Raw genomic sequence first — 15944 nt, forward strand, 5'->3', positions numbered from 1 at the left:
TCAATTAAATTGAAAGAAATGACAAAAGATCTATAGAGTCAATTACATGCTAAGGATAATTATTACTGTAGCAGTATATTAATGAAAGCATTGTGCAGTACTTCCTAAAACCCTGGCTTCTGCATTTTTTTCCCCATATCACACTATCAGCAAAATGGTTGTATGTCATCCAAAACACTACATTTTAAAAAGAGCAATAATGCAGCCCCAGATGAAATAGTAATTTTACAGTTTTCAAACAAAGCAGTTTATATACCCATATTTCTATTTTTACCACCTCTATTACCATGACACACCATGCTAGTTAGTCACCCATTTTCCCTGTATCCTCTCCTTTATCAGCAACACTTGAGATTCTCACCTGGCCTCTTCTCTCTACTTCATTCTAGCTCACTCCATAACCTGCTTCCACATATCTTGGACATTGATGTTATTTCTGCAACTTCTTTGCCATCACAGGAAGAACAATGTATAACCTCCTCCATCTAAAGCCTGCTCCTCTCTCCCACTTCTTGTCTGGCTTCACATTTCTTTATTCCTGAGACTCATGCAACATAGAACCTACAGCTCTCTATATCTATTTATGCACTAGAATCAGTTCTCCAAACTCTCAGACTTTTTCAGTCAGTATTCTGCTAAATTAGTTGCCATTGACTACACCAAAGCCTCTCCAACGATCTTTAAATACTCCAGATTCTCCTTCTAGGTAGCTGCTTTTGAAATTCATCACAACTTGATCTTGTTAGCTCTGAAGGTCTAAGGGAAGTGTGTAGTGAAGTAATAATACTTCACTTCAGCATCATATTCAGCACATATTGCTTTGTTCCTTCCACATTGATCCCTAGCATATTTCAATTTAAGGCTTTAATTACACTATTTCTGACGAAGGCTTAAAAATGTGCTCCCTCAAAGACAGGGATATGATGATAAATCTTGAGACTATTTTTTCATCAACTTAAACCAATTGTAGCTCAAGCAAACAAGCAGAAAAATCTTAGCTCTTCAAACCACTCCCATCCTTGACTCAATTTCTTCATTTCCAGCAAAATAAATCAAGATGAAAATCACTGACAAAACACCTTTAGCTAATCACTATAGGCTAGGACTGTTTTCACTATATAATGAATGCACCAGGGGTTCCCAAGAAGGTTTCTACCAGGAAGAATAAATTTATTTTTCATATTACAATACAATACTAAATGTTTGATGGCATATGAGAATGACCCAAGTCACAGTTAAAAATGTGTTTCAGACCTTGTAGATTTTACATGAATCTCAATCAACACTATAAATGTACAACACAATTTATTTACAGATACATAATTTTTGAAACATGTAAAATCACAAATGATGTTCACTAAAATCATTACATTTTTCAGTATCTTTCCTATATCAAATCTTAACCATCTTCTTTACTTCTTAGAAAGAAGTGCCATGATATGGTACCTTTTCAATTACAGAGAATGTTAGAAAGTCACTTAAATTGCAGTAAATTGTCAATATTAAAATACAGCTTCAGTATTCTACTCTTTGCTTACTGGTATTTCATCCTGTGATTTCCAAAAAAGCATTTGAATCCAAGATTTCATAGATTCACTGACATATAACAAGAGGCTATGTAGCAATGTGAAAATATAAAGAAAAAGGTAATCTCCTGACTTTTTCTTAAACTACTATTCAGCAATACTAGATCATTAAAGCTATGGAGGTGTTTGAAAACTGTAAAGGTCAAGGAAGATTTTTGCTTTCACAGAAGTGCATGGACCTTACTAGATGTCTGATTTAAACTATGGACTGTAACCATAATATTCGGTATGAAAAGTAGGTATATCAGTTTCCCCAGGCATTTGTGTGTGTTTGTCGTGGTTTGACACGTTAAAATCTCATCCATTTTCAATTACAAACAGAAATGATGTTTCATGAGAAAAATTCAGGCCAAACTGGTTGCAGAATGTTAATACTCCAAAAGGACAATCACAACATAACTGCCGAAAACACAGACCTTAGCGTACTGCCCATTTCCTTCACATAACACCAGCCAGAAATAAAATTCATTTATTTTACTTGCTACTTCCTCCTTGTAAATAATACTTTCAAATATATTTTTTAATATTCAAATTCACAATTTAAAAATCAATATTAATTAGTGGCTGAGTCAAATATTTATCCCTATAGTTAATATCTACCACATTTGGGAATAAATAATGACACTAGAAAGACAAAGATATTCTTCTGTGTTTTATTGCAGCCAAACATTAAAATGGATTAAATATACATACTTTTAATAGTCCACTTGACCTTGCTCAGCTTGGCATATTTTTGTAAACATGAAGCACGTAAAATCACATACCCAGTTACAAAATACTTAAAATACAATCACAGCATAATATACTCTCACAGTCCCATAATTCTACAAATTGGCTGCCACTGTTATATAAAAAGTCCTCCATTCACCATCCTAAAATAATTTCCAAGATTCCTCACAAAATATGGCTTTGTAAAAATTATTGCTCTGCAATTCACAATCACAGGTAATTTTACTAGAATATCCCATCCCAAAACACATCACAGTCTAAGAGTATTATTGCTTTCCTGAAAAGTCCAAAGAAATCACTTCGGGACATCTGTATTTCTTGATCACAGGTAACACTCACAAGGAGTCTTACTGACATCCCAAACCCAAAAAAAGGGCAAGCATATATGATGCCCCTTTCACTACAAATGTAAGCATTTAAAACCCTGACTTCAAAACAGTGTTACAGAAATTGAAAGTCTCCCTGTAAACCAAAAGGCAACCAACTGTTAGGGTTACCATACTGATTTTTCTTTTTATAAATTTATCTTACTTTATTTCTCCTAAGCTCCTGTAACAGGCTTGGCAACTTCCTAAAATCACAGCAATTATTCCTGAGCCAAAAAGGAACACATGCAAAATATCAAAGAATAAAATATGTCTTCATAATTGTGGAACAGCAGCACAGAACAGGTAAAAAGCACACCTGTTATATTAAAATTCTAAATCACCCACAGTACCTAAATTTCAGATGTACCATTTTTAAGAGCATTCAAAACTGCAGGTCTTAAGTTCTGACATCATATCTTTCTTAAGGTTGAATTTCCAAAACTTTTTTTTTTAAATAAAATTTGCAAATCAAGTGTTTATGCAAAATGGACTTTTAAAATAATTTACTGAACATAAAGCCCATTAAAGCCAGCTTTGAGATCATTATATTGGTAGGCAAAGCAAAATGGAATAATTTTACTGAATTCAACCTGATTCCAGCAAATCAGTCTTGTTGCAATCTCCACTGACTCCCTGCCAGGCTAGCATCTAGTCTCTAGACATTTTTCCTTGAAAAATCAAATGGGCATAAATAAAAAGTGCTAATTCATACATAAAGGGTTTTTGAAAACTGTAATTTTGTAATCTGGCTTTTTACTAGTATTAAACACACATTTCATATCTTGTTAGGGTATTTTAAAATCACCTGAAATTCATGTAGTTAACTGTTGACATAACATCAGTGCAAAGAGATAGAAGTCAAACTTCACAGCATAGTGTGTGCCTGATTAGTGTTTTTTTAATAAAATGCAATTAGGCTGTATGCTATATCAGCAGTTACGAAATATTTAAAAATTCATAACATCATATGTTTCATTTGACCAAACTGCTCTGTACATACTGTATGAATCCACAACAAAAGATATATATTAAAATCTGAAAAAAATGTACTTGCTGCTACGTTATAAATAGAATATTAACAATTGCTTAAACAGTACATGAAATGCAGCTCTAAGTTGTAACTGTCACAAACACAGAAGAAAAATTATGAATTCACTAAACTTGACCAAGGGAAAAAAAAAATCAGACAGGAATGTAAACTAAACATCCAAGTGTTAAAAATGCTTACTAAAATGACAGTTGGCTAAAACCCATTTACAACATCTTAGTGTTCATTCCCCAAACCCTGAACTGCTTGGTAATTACATCATAAGGTCTATTACAACCATCTGCTCCCCTTTTGTAGCGTATGGTTAGGACTGGTCCTCCTGATGTAGGGACTTTTCTTTTGAAGCTTTAAGTATCTGAAAAAATAAGGGGAAATCTATATTAAAGGACCAACCAAAACACAACTTCCTCTAAAACAACAACAAAAAAAGCTTAAATGCTAAAAAATGCAACTTTGTATCAGACTAGTTAATATGGAAAAGCTATAATTACTAAGAGCTACCTTAATGAATATATACAAAGTTGCTGTATAAGGTGGGAAACAAACTTTTAAATATTTTTCTAGGCAGTAAATTTTTTATTACCATATGGCACTTCATTTACCTTGTAAAGGATATCTAGGCCATGCCACAATTCCTTTTAAACATTTAGATTTTGGTTTTAGTTTGTTTTTTTGTGTTGGTTTGATTTTGGGTTTTATTTGTTAAAATCAAAGACAACCGGAAAAGAGGAGCCAGGGAATGAGGAAGGGCCGAAGTGCTAAAGTGGAAACTTCTCCACACATAAGGCATTTCAGCAGCTGGTAAAATAAATGTAGGGTTATAAAAACGTCAAGGATACAAGGTGAAGGGGAGGAGTGGAACAACTCGTAGATATTTTAAATCTAAACACGTACAAGAGGGATCAAAATCCAAATACAGAGAGTAATGGTATCCCCTAAACCTGCAATGTCTCCCTTAAAATATGTGTCCAACAAGTACCACTCTATCACAACCACTGCAATTTATGTGCCAATGTAAAGCAGGATTAGCCAGAAAACCTGTATCAGTAATATTTCAAGCTAGTTTATCATACCACCCAAGTCCATTAGTTTATAAAAATGCAGATTATAACTGCAGCTAAAGAAGCCTACATCTGGAAAAGAACACTGGCAATAATTCCAGAAGTAAACTCAGAGAACTGGAAAACAGTACTTACAGATACCTAAAGATGTACTTGACTAGTATGACCTTTTTGTGATGTGACCTGAAGTCAGCAAGAAACTTTTGACTTGCACTCCAGCATATTCAAATCCCACACCCAGTCTCTTCCCTGGTGATGTGAGAATGTTCCTCACAGCTAAATTCAACCTCTGAGCTATCTCCCATTTTCTTTCCAAAAAACCAAACAACTGCTCCAAACCTGATAAAAACTGGTGCCACCATGCTTCAAATGCAGTTGCACGAATTTAAACTACTGAAGAATAAGGAATGTATAGTGACATTTCTGAATTTATTTTACACTGCCTGAAGTTATGTTTATTACTGCTTAAAGAACAGGAAATATTAGCTTTGAACAACTGATGAAATTAAATCACATAAACAAAAAAGATAGACTTCTGACAACAAAATCCCGCATACTGAATCCTCTATCACAAAGAAGATACTAAAACAGAAAAACCTGGTAAACATGAATGTCATAATCTCAGAGGAAAATTTGAGAGTAATCTTGCTTTCAAACTGAAATATTCACATCCAAAAAAGACAAGCAAATATACTTAAGAGCAGGAAGAACCAATAATTTAATGAAAATTTTATTCGTTGCCAGTAGTTTATGTCCTATGTTTCTTTTGTCAGTTTCCCATGATGCTACTTGAATTTTACTTTATGTGCTGAAGCAATAAAATTATTAGAAAAAGTTAGAAATACTGGTTCTTCTGCCTTTCGAGTGGTTCCCACACAACTACACAAATTATAAGGATTCTTAAGTTAGTGCAGGCTCAGATTTTGTGCTGCTCAAATTATTTTCATTTTCTAGTTCCTAAACAAAGGATCATGTACATTGTACTACCTCTAATAATTACTTACATCTTTAATAACTGTCTTTAAAACACATTTTGATTGATTCACTCACTTTTTCCCTGTGAAGGCCCCTGACAAAACAATTAATTTCTTCTAGTGCTGCTGCTACTATGTGTTTCTAAAAGATATGCCAGGATAGACATCAAGATACTCTTGTGATTTCAGTGGTGTGTTACACTAATTTTGAAAACAACCACAGGTAAGAAAAAAAAATCTAAAAGATTTATTCAGAAATACGTACCATTTCAAAATAGAACAAGCTCTTTCTCATTCTAACAGTGCTTGAAAATGGCAAGGAGTCTCTTAGCATCACAATACAACAAAAGGAGAGTGGATAACTAGGTTCAATTCCACCATCTTATTTGCAAATACATCTGCAATTAAAGGAGTGATCATTCCCCTCTACTTAGCACTGGTGAGGCTGTATCTCAAATTCTGTGTTTGGATTTGGGCCCCCCACTGCAAGAAGGACACTGAGGTGCTGAAGCATGTCCAGCCAAGGACAGAGCTGGTGGAGGGTCTGGAGCACAAGTCTCATAAGGAGCAGCTGAGGGAGCTGGGGTTGTTCAGTCTGGAGTAAAGGAGGCTCAGGAGGAACCTTATCGCTCTCCATAAATATCTGAAATGAGGTTGTAGCCAGGTGACAGTCAGTCTCTTCTGCCAAGTAGCAAGAGATAGTTCAAGGAAGCAGCCTTGAGTTGCACCAGGGGAGGTTTAGATTGGGTGTGAGGAAGAATTTCTTCCCCAAAAGGGTGGTCAAGCAATGGAACAGGCTGCCCAAGGAAGAGGTGGAGTTCCCACCCTGGAGGTATTTAAAGGATGTGCAGATGTGACATTTGGGGACATGGTTTAAAATGGTGGACTTGGCAGTGTTAGGTCTATAGCCGGACTTGACTTTAGGGTCTTTTCCAACCTAAATGATGCTATGATTCAAAATGGCGTATTTCAAAATCCACCACTACTATATAAAACACCTAAGATTTTTTTTTTTTGCGAAGGTAGGAAAATTAATTTACTGCTGCAAGACTGAGCCATAAATTACAACACAAAAACTGATAGAAATATGGTCCAAACCCCCAATATTTCAATTTGGCACTTCTATTCTGAATTTAATTTTAAAATAGTATGTGTAAGTCAAGAAATCATTTCAGTATCCTCAACTGACATTGTGTGGTAGAATTATCTACTGTTGAAATTTTGTAATAGTTCTGTCTGTCCCTTTTTGTTATTTTAACTTTAAACAGCAATCTTTTCTGAGAGCAAACATCTTTTCCTCTTCTCCAGTTCCTCCAACTTAATGCACAACAAGCAGAGTGAAGACTACCTTTGCTGAACTTCTTGCCCATGCTGTCAAAGATAAGTACTGTTTGTTCCTATACTGATCATAAGCTTTGGTTAAGAATACTTCATACCCATCATGAAACAAAACACTTTCAGCTAATGCATCTATTAATTAACAGCTATGGGTTGAAATATTTCAACACACCATGTGGCTGTTGTGATAAACAGGTTGGAAAGACCTTGTAGACAACACAGTTATGCACCAATGTGAGCGCATTTCAAACCACCTCAGCTCTGGTTCAGCATACAAATTCAAACATGAACTAAAACAATCTGTCCTGGACAACCACAAAAGGCCTCCTGTGTTTTTTTCACTTCTCTGGCTACTTTTGGCATGACTAAGAACCAAACACAAATACTGCAAGGAAAAAAAAAAAACACCAACCCAGAACTCTCTGGGTACCACATCTTGTAAGACCTGCATAGTACAAAGATTAACTAACCAGAAAGGTGGTCAGGCTAATCAGCACAGAACAAAAATACAGATGTTAAAGGTCTTGGATTGCCATTTCTCTGATGCCCTGAGGTGTAACTGTTTCACCCAACACAACTAGTTTGCTACAACTAACAAATCAGCAAACTGTAATAGTTAACTCCAAGAAATGTAACAATATGCAGTCCTTGAATTTAGAAGCCACTTAACTACCCTAAAATGGTTTTGGTAAAAGCTATGTCTACTACTGTCAGGCAACAGATGGAAGAACTGGAAGTGCTCTTGTTCTTAAAAAGTTATGCCAAGAAAAATGTGATGGCATGACAAAACAGTCCCTGTTTCCAGATCAGTGCCTAAAGAATGTGCCACAGTCAGACTCCAATAGATCCAACTGACACACAGAGAAGTAACACTATCATCGTCCACAATACTTGCTCTGGAGAGGAAGCATACACATATCGAGACCTGAAATTGTGGTGTTTCCCTTTCAAAAGTATTCCACTCTATCTGAAATCATTAAAAATTAAGTTTTAAATTAAAAATACTCAGTTTATTTGGAATGCTTTCATACAACCCAGTAACTACCATTGGAATTTATCAAGTACAACAGAAAAATTATTGCTTCTAAACCAACTAAAGCAACTTTGACAATAATGGTATCCTTTCATGCCTCTCCACAAAGTAACTTCATTACTAATTTCCATGTAGCTACAGCTTCATTTTTTTAGGAAAAAAAACCAGGCACCCAAGATTGACTTACCCACTTGAACATCATTTGAATAATCTTCAGCTTTAGCAGGTTTTTCTGTAAATAAAAAACGTAAAAATAATTCAAACTGGACTGATCCCTAAATATTTACAAAAAGCCTCTTTTTTTTTCACTTATACTCCAAGTAGTGACCTATCAAGACTGCTCTGTAATACTACTTTTGCAGAAGTGGGATGCAAACTTCTTCCTCAGTTGAATTTTTCCAAGGGAAAGACTCATACTTAAGTAGGCCAGTGAGCATACTGTAGGATTGCGCAATTTCAAAAATGATACTTCAAAGTTCTGAAACTATATTATCCAAAGCACACATATTCCACAGTTTCACATGCTACTACAGTATGGGCGTAGAAAACATCCATATATACCTATTATGTTCCCAGCTGTAACTGTGAAATACTTGACTTCAAAATTCAATTACTTTTATTTCCATATGTATGTTTAAATTAGACATGTCACACATCACTTAGTGCTATTACTGCTAATAGACTGAAGGCTGCACACAGTCCCTGCTCATGCTTGGAGGGAGTCAGGCTCACCAGAAAAAACCTCCCAATAGCCAGGATGCTGGCTGTAGATAATAGGAAGAATTGAAGAGAGGGAAATACATTCTCTGATTTGGGAAGCCCATAAACAAAGAGCTCAAAGCTGGGTGGGACATTCCACTTTATTCCTTACATATACCCTCTTCTCTGAGTACGCACTCCTGACCGGCTGGTGGAAAACAGAGCATGGAAAAGAAATTTTTAGTTCCATCATATGGCCAAATATAGTAATTTTTATCAATATAAGTTTTTCTGAACTGGGAGCACTCTCCCAGTGCTCCCAGTTCAAGAAACTTCTAAAACTGAAGAGTGCTTTCTAAGCCATTGAATATTGTCATTAAAAATCCCAAGATGCTAGATTCCAAAAACACAGATGTGTTTGTCCTCAGAAGAAAACAGCTGCAGAAAAAGTTATGAATGCATTTTTATTGCAGCATAGAATTGTATTCCATAATATTTAACATTCTCGATTATTAATTTTTTTAAGTAGCAAAAGCATGGAAAACACAATATACAAACCTGATTCCTCTGGTTCAATGGCCATATCATCTTCTGTTTGCTTACTTTCTACTCCTAGACAGAAAATGAGTGTTGAAAGTTATTCACATTACATCCATAATTTTGTTTTTATTTCCCAGCAGCCACACAATCGAATTAGTATCAAACAAAAAGGAAGGCTTAAATTATAAACTAACCAATTTGGTTAACTGAAGAGTAGGAAATAGGGTACTGAATGCATTTCACATCCAAAAGTTTAGCTACTAGAAGTAGGACTTCTGTTGCACACACCAGAAGGATTTTACAATCGTTGTTTGAGTGAAACAATGTATGTTACCCCTTTTAATTATACAAGAATGCATTTTTCAAATAGAAAATCAAAATAAATATAGCATCAAATCCTACACACAGTGCTCAGGCTAAACTGCTTAGATCACTTTGCTGACTCAATCAACATCATGTTTGAGAAAAACTGCTTTAACAAGATTTTTAACTTCTTAGAGCGTATCTTTAAATTACATTTCACACAGTACTCATTTAAAATTCCTCAAGAACAATACAGCAAACAAAAATTTACAATGTAATCTTTCTGAGCAGCAATGTGGGAAATTACCACAGAGCTCCAGTTTGAGCAACAGAATAAGTACTTCTTACGAATGTCATGAGGTTCAAAAAGGCCAAGTACAAGGTCCTGCACCAGGGTCAGGGCAACCTCCAGTATCAATAAACATTGGGGGAAGAAGGGATTGAGAGCACCCCTGTGGAGAATGACTTGGGTATTCTGGTGGATAAAACACTGGACATGAGCCAAAAGTGTGCACCCCCAGCCCAGAAGGCCAACTGCATCCATGGCTGCATCTAAAGAGGTGTCTCTCATGACACCCCCCATGGAGTGCTGCATCCAGCTCTGGAGTTTTTAGTAGAGGACAGGCATGGACCTGTTAGAACAGGTTCAGATGAGGTCCATGAAGATGATCAGAGGGCTGGAGCAATTCTCCTAGGAAGGCAGGCTGAGAGACTTGGGCTTGTTCAGCCTGGAGAAGAGAAGACTCTAGCGAGACCTTATTGCAGCCTTTCAATAAGGGATCTTGTAAGAAAGGCAGAAATTTTTTACTGATGCCTGTAGCATTGGATTTTAAAGTGAAAGACAGTAGATAGAGATTGGACATAAGAAGCAAAATTTTTATGATGAGTGTAGTAAGACACTGGAACAGGTGCCCAGAGCAGTAGTGGATGCCCCACCCCTGGATGTGTTTAAAGTCAGGCTGCACAGAGCTTTGAGCAAGTTGACTAAAGAAAGATGTCCCTGGACATGGCAGAGGGATTGAACCAGATGATCTTTAAATATCCCTTCCAACCCAAAGTGTTCCACGATTCTATACTCTGCTGTGTTTTTCATTTGTTTGTTTTTTAATTATATTAACCAATATAAATGGAAGAAAAAAAGTTTTTATAAACTATAAAATTTCATACCTGAGAGGTCTTTAGCAATATCAAAATCTTCATTAATTTCCTCTATAAGTATAAAAAGGAAAAAGTGTATAATCAGCTTGCTATTTTTTTAAACATCTAATTTTCAAATGTATACATTTCATCAAAACACTAAGATCACAATTACAAAATATATGCCTGGCCCTGTGGCTTCATTCACCTCCTTTGGAAGGTCCTCAACAGCTAAGAAAACATTCAATTCAGAGCAATAATGAAATCAAGCCCTCAAGTGATGGAACTTACATGCTACACAAAAGAACATGTAGCTAGCACATAGACATGTTTACCTGCTATTAACAAACAGATACTTTGATGAATTCCAGGGGAAAAAAATACATCTTAAATACTGTTTCCTGTTTCACTAAATAACTGTTCTATTCATCAGCTAGTTATTTCAAAATTGTACCTTTTCAACAATTGTTGTTTGGACTATGACACAATAACTGAAATTTTAAAACCTCTCCTTACTCTTTCTAAATACATTCAAGTACTCCCACTTTCATCTTTTACAGCATCAACTCCATCCACTAGACATAGTGAAAACCAACCAAAAAACCTGCAAACCTATAAACTTTAAAAGTTTTTATTTGGATAAACATGCAATTCATTTGTGAGTCCTAACTTCCTTCTTGAAGGACAACAAAGAAATTCTACAATTTGAATTACGGATTCTACAGAAAAAATAAGTTCTTTTTGTTTTCTCTTAATATGGCACCTTTTAATTCATTTTGCTGTCCTCTTAAGATTATGATAACAAAGGTGACAAAACAGACACAATTTATTTACAGTAGAGAACTTCTTGACTTCCTTCTAAACTAAATGACTGTGGGTTTTTTCAGTCGGTTGTCTGAGATGACTCTCAAAAGAGCTGGCACTTCAAGACAATAAAGCGTATGGAATACTGCAGCGAGAATACTGCAGACAAATAATTTGTAATTGCTTCTACTAATGAGACATGCACCAGCAAGAAGTCTGCATCAAAGCAGAGCTAGTACTGACAGCCTGTACATTTTGAATGACCTTACACACTGGTTGCAAGATTATGAGCAAGGCTCATCGCAAGAAGTAGGCTGAGTGTCTGTGATTACTGCGGTCCAGCTGTCCATTAAAAGCCTCAGATACCCCACTTTGTGTCACTTGAGACCTTAAAGATGAATCCTCAAGGACGGCATATTAAAACAAAGTTTCTAAGTTCGTAGTTAAAAATCTAAGTTTAGAACAATACAGACTGTAATGAACCTTTGCCATAACTGACAATGTCTTGACTGAAGGTCACACAGATTATGTACTTCAATATATATAAACGGCAAGATTAAGTTTACAATTTTTATGCTAATTTGCCTAAAATATTTATATAGGTATATAGGTGTATACCTGTATCTTGAGTCTCAGTTTGCTTTTCATGTTTGGGTTCTGAAAGGAAAGAAAAAAATACAGTGGCTGATATGCACAAAGTATCCTAAAAATTTGGTTGTTAAACATCCAGTTCCTTTCATTAATGATAAATGCAAACTCCTTAAAAAACCTTCCCTAGTTTGGGGGCCTGAATAGATACATGAGCTCTTTCAGAAGCTTGTACTAGAAATTCTACATTAAAAAAAATACTATATGTGTACATATTGCTGAAATTTCAAGACTTTCTACCACACAGATGAAATGTTGAAAATAATTACAAAAATAACTCTATCATTCTGCACAGTTGTTACGATTCTCCCACATTCTTAATCTTTGCATACAGTCCATCTAATTTTTGTAATTCCAAAGAAGAAATAGGTTAAGAATATTCAATATTTAATTTTAAATAATGTCTGAAAATAGACAAAATGCTATCCATTGTCTGAATTTTCAATATACACTTATTGAAAATTTTAGAACTAAACAAGTTCAAAGTTCATTCAGTGTTTTGGATAATTTCATTATCTAACAGGTACTAATCCTCATCTTAAAAAGGTTATTTACATAACATTTGTAAAAAACCAAACAACCCTCCCACCTTAATACTATTGTTGTATCTTACATGGTTCTAATGGTCACATGGCTCTCCCTACGCACCTTAGAAAGATCTTACAGAATATGCTTAAAAAAACATCAAGAACTCTTTATTTCTAATGAAAATCTCAAACTTGCTTTCTTTCTCTACTTTCCTGGTGATGAACTGTAGGAAATTCTTCATAAAACTACTGAAAGTTATGTACAGTAACTGAGTTCTTGTATTCCAAGTCCTATAATCAATCCATTTACACACTCCACTGTGGGCACTGATTTCAACTAAAGAATTTTTAGCTTTAGCAATAACCTCAGTGATGCAATTACAGCAATCTTATTAGAGCAGCTCCTGATCTGAATTAAGAACCAAGCCACACAAAGCAAGAGTCACAAAAGAAACTGGACTGCTCTGGCCAACAATCACCTTGCACTGCCTTCAGCTTTGAGAACTCTAGAAAGCACCAGGATTGGGAAAAATATTTTACCAGAGGGTCCTGCCAGAAGAGGGGAAACAAATGCAATATAGATGGGGAAGATACAATGACCCAAAGCTTATACTTCTGTTGATTTCACAGACAATTGCATATAAAGGCTTTAATGTGAATCTTCTTGTGGAATTCTACTGCAGTTTTGGAGCCCATGGCAAAACCACAAGCTTTACATTTGAGATAAAGAATTTCAGATCTCCACATTGGCCTCCAACTGTTCTTTGACTTTAGAAAAACTGTGCCATAATTGCTCTTCTCCATGAACAAGGTAAATCTGTTTCACTTTCAATCCAACCAAAACCATGTCAAAAGGTACAAGAAAGATGGGCCTAGAGACAACAGGGATGAAAAATAGGTACAACTGCTAAAATGGTGTCTAGCATATGAACACGAACATGCCCTGAAACTCCATAGACTGAACTCAGAGGGAAAAAATGGTGTGTGACAGAAAGGGAGCCTCATCTGACTGGTCTTTTTCTTCTACACTGCTCCAGTCTGCAGCTCTGAAATGAAATTCCTCTAAATAGTACAAAAGGACACATTGTGTTTTCTCTCACAACCAGAATGTCTTCAAGGTGGAACTTGAAAGCAAAGTAAAATTATGTTGTGAAAATGAGAACTTTTTTCAAGAGAAAAGCAGTTCTCCATGGCTTATGTTGAACTGTGGGAATACGTTACTGCATAAAGAAGCCTGACAATTTAATAGCCAAGAATAATAATTTTTTTGACAGTCACATGCTACCTTAGAATTTCCTTTTGAGGAAAACAATGGAAGTTTCTATTCTCCTTATCATCCTAATCAGAGGACTGGCAAGAATAAAGAAAGAGTAGAGGGATTTATCTGATACTATTTAAAACTCTCATTGCAGCACAGAGAGGCAACTGTACATGAAACCACTGCTTTCTGAAGTGCAAGAAGCACATGAATGACTCACAAAATACAGTGATTCACTGTTATTGTGCTGGGGTGCCAGAAGAGACTGCAGAATATGAAATGCTGTTGGAACTGATTTTAAAAAAAGCTGATGCAATTTCCTTTGCAACCTTCCTGATCAACTAAGTCAAAAAGCAGATAGAGATGTCTCCTCACAAGGACACAGAAGCATTTTCTGTTCGTGTTACCCCTACATACGAAGGAGCATGAAAAGGAAAGATTAGAAGTTGCACTTCTTCATATCTAGGTGTGAGAAGCAAGAGAAGTGATTCTTGATTAGGAACTGATCATAAAATAACTATCACCTAGAAAGGCAAGTAAAAATTAAGCCCTGGGAAAAACCTAGAGTCTCTTGCTTTTCTATCCTATTAATGCTGAGACATTTTGTCACAGGCACCATAACTGAGGCAAATAAATATCTTCTGCAGACTGAGAAAGACACAGGCTAAGGGCTAAATACATCCTTGGGCCACTGAAAGTCTTTCAGTGGAATTTTGACTTCTATCCCAAAGACGGATGTTGGAATTTACCTCCTGATAACAAAGAATGAACCTCAAAGTTTTCTGTTGCAAGTATTTGGAAGTTAAGAAACGCTGTCCTTTGCTCAGGTTACACAAACATGGGAAATAAACAATAAACAAAGATATGTTTAACTATTCTGAAGTATGGTAGTCTCCAGAAGGATATCACAGCAGGAGCCACAACCACACACCTTTGTTTCAAGGCTGTGACTGCTATTCTTCTTGTTTACTTTTTGATTTGGTCTCAGTAATCATTAGCAAATCATCAACCAAATCACACTAAAAAAGAGTAATTCCCAAAGAACTGGTAATGGCAGACAAGATGACATGGTGATATTGAGTTAAACAGACGCAATAAACCACAGCTGACCTGGCCAGGGTTTCACAAGGAAAAGGGTATGCAAAGCCTTCAACATTCTTATTCCACATAGGCACAAAGTATGGCAAAGAGGACCAATATGGGAATATAATGCATATGCATACTCTACACATGAATCAGTGTTAAAAGATTGATTGATTGATTGATTACAAACACAGGGGGTTTGAACAGACAACAACCCAAAACCTTAAGTGAGAACTTGCAAAGTAATGTGACAGCATAGGAAATTTTAAAACTAATTCCACTTGCATATTAATGAAACATTTTGATACTGTAATTTTACTAAATATAGAAGTTGTCATACCTTGGTCTTCACTATAATCTTCATGAGCTCTATCCTCTGTTTAAAGAAAAAGAAAATTAGTAGGAAAATTCATGGAATTTTAAGAAAATAAAGATGCAACAAATAATGCAATATAGTGTCAAGTTTTTTCAGACCAAAAAAAATATTTGAAACTATAGTAGTTCATACTGTAATAAGTTAGTAAGAGTGCAAAGGTGAAAATTTCTAAAAGATCCTGTAAAAAAAACTGATTGATTTTCTGGCATAAGAAGATAGACTTAAAAAAAAAAAGCAGTATCAGCAGGCTTTCTTATACAGTTCATGAAGCCATCTAAAAAATACCTATAGTTTGGAATTGAAGTATCTATAAATCATTTCTATATATAGCTAACTTCTACAGTGTAATTTTGGCATCTACTTGTTATGGCTTACTTGCTTTTAAAAAAAATTTTAGAGATACTACTTTCTTCTTGACATCACACTAACTGC

At 35.4% G+C, this 15944-nt stretch overlaps 1 protein-coding gene across 6 annotated transcripts in view; it reads right to left on the bottom strand.

Annotated features, from left to right (window-relative positions):
* Positions 1 to 15944, bottom strand: part of LOC104690358 (aspartyl/asparaginyl beta-hydroxylase) — a 66757-nt gene that overhangs the window by 17852 nt on the left and 32961 nt on the right. For 3 of the 6 annotated variants that reach the window (XM_039548727.1, XM_039548726.1, XM_039548725.1), the window contains 5 exons: positions 15477 to 15512; positions 12239 to 12277; positions 10847 to 10888; positions 9395 to 9448; positions 8325 to 8369 (listed from right to left, as the gene is read on the bottom strand). In XM_039548727.1, the coding sequence (XP_039404661.1) occupies positions 8325 to 8369; positions 9395 to 9448; positions 10847 to 10888; positions 12239 to 12277; positions 15477 to 15512 (216 nt within the window). Of the gene's footprint in view, positions 1 to 2225; positions 4087 to 8324; positions 8370 to 9394; positions 9449 to 10846; positions 10889 to 12238; positions 12278 to 15476; positions 15513 to 15944 lie in introns of those variants that run through there. The other 3 variants (XM_039548729.1, XM_039548728.1, XM_039548730.1) reach the window with 2 other exon arrangements.

This window comes from Corvus cornix, chromosome 2 (genome assembly GCF_000738735.6).
Source record: "Corvus cornix cornix isolate S_Up_H32 chromosome 2, ASM73873v5, whole genome shotgun sequence".
Taxonomy (NCBI): domain Eukaryota; kingdom Metazoa; phylum Chordata; class Aves; order Passeriformes; family Corvidae; genus Corvus; species Corvus cornix.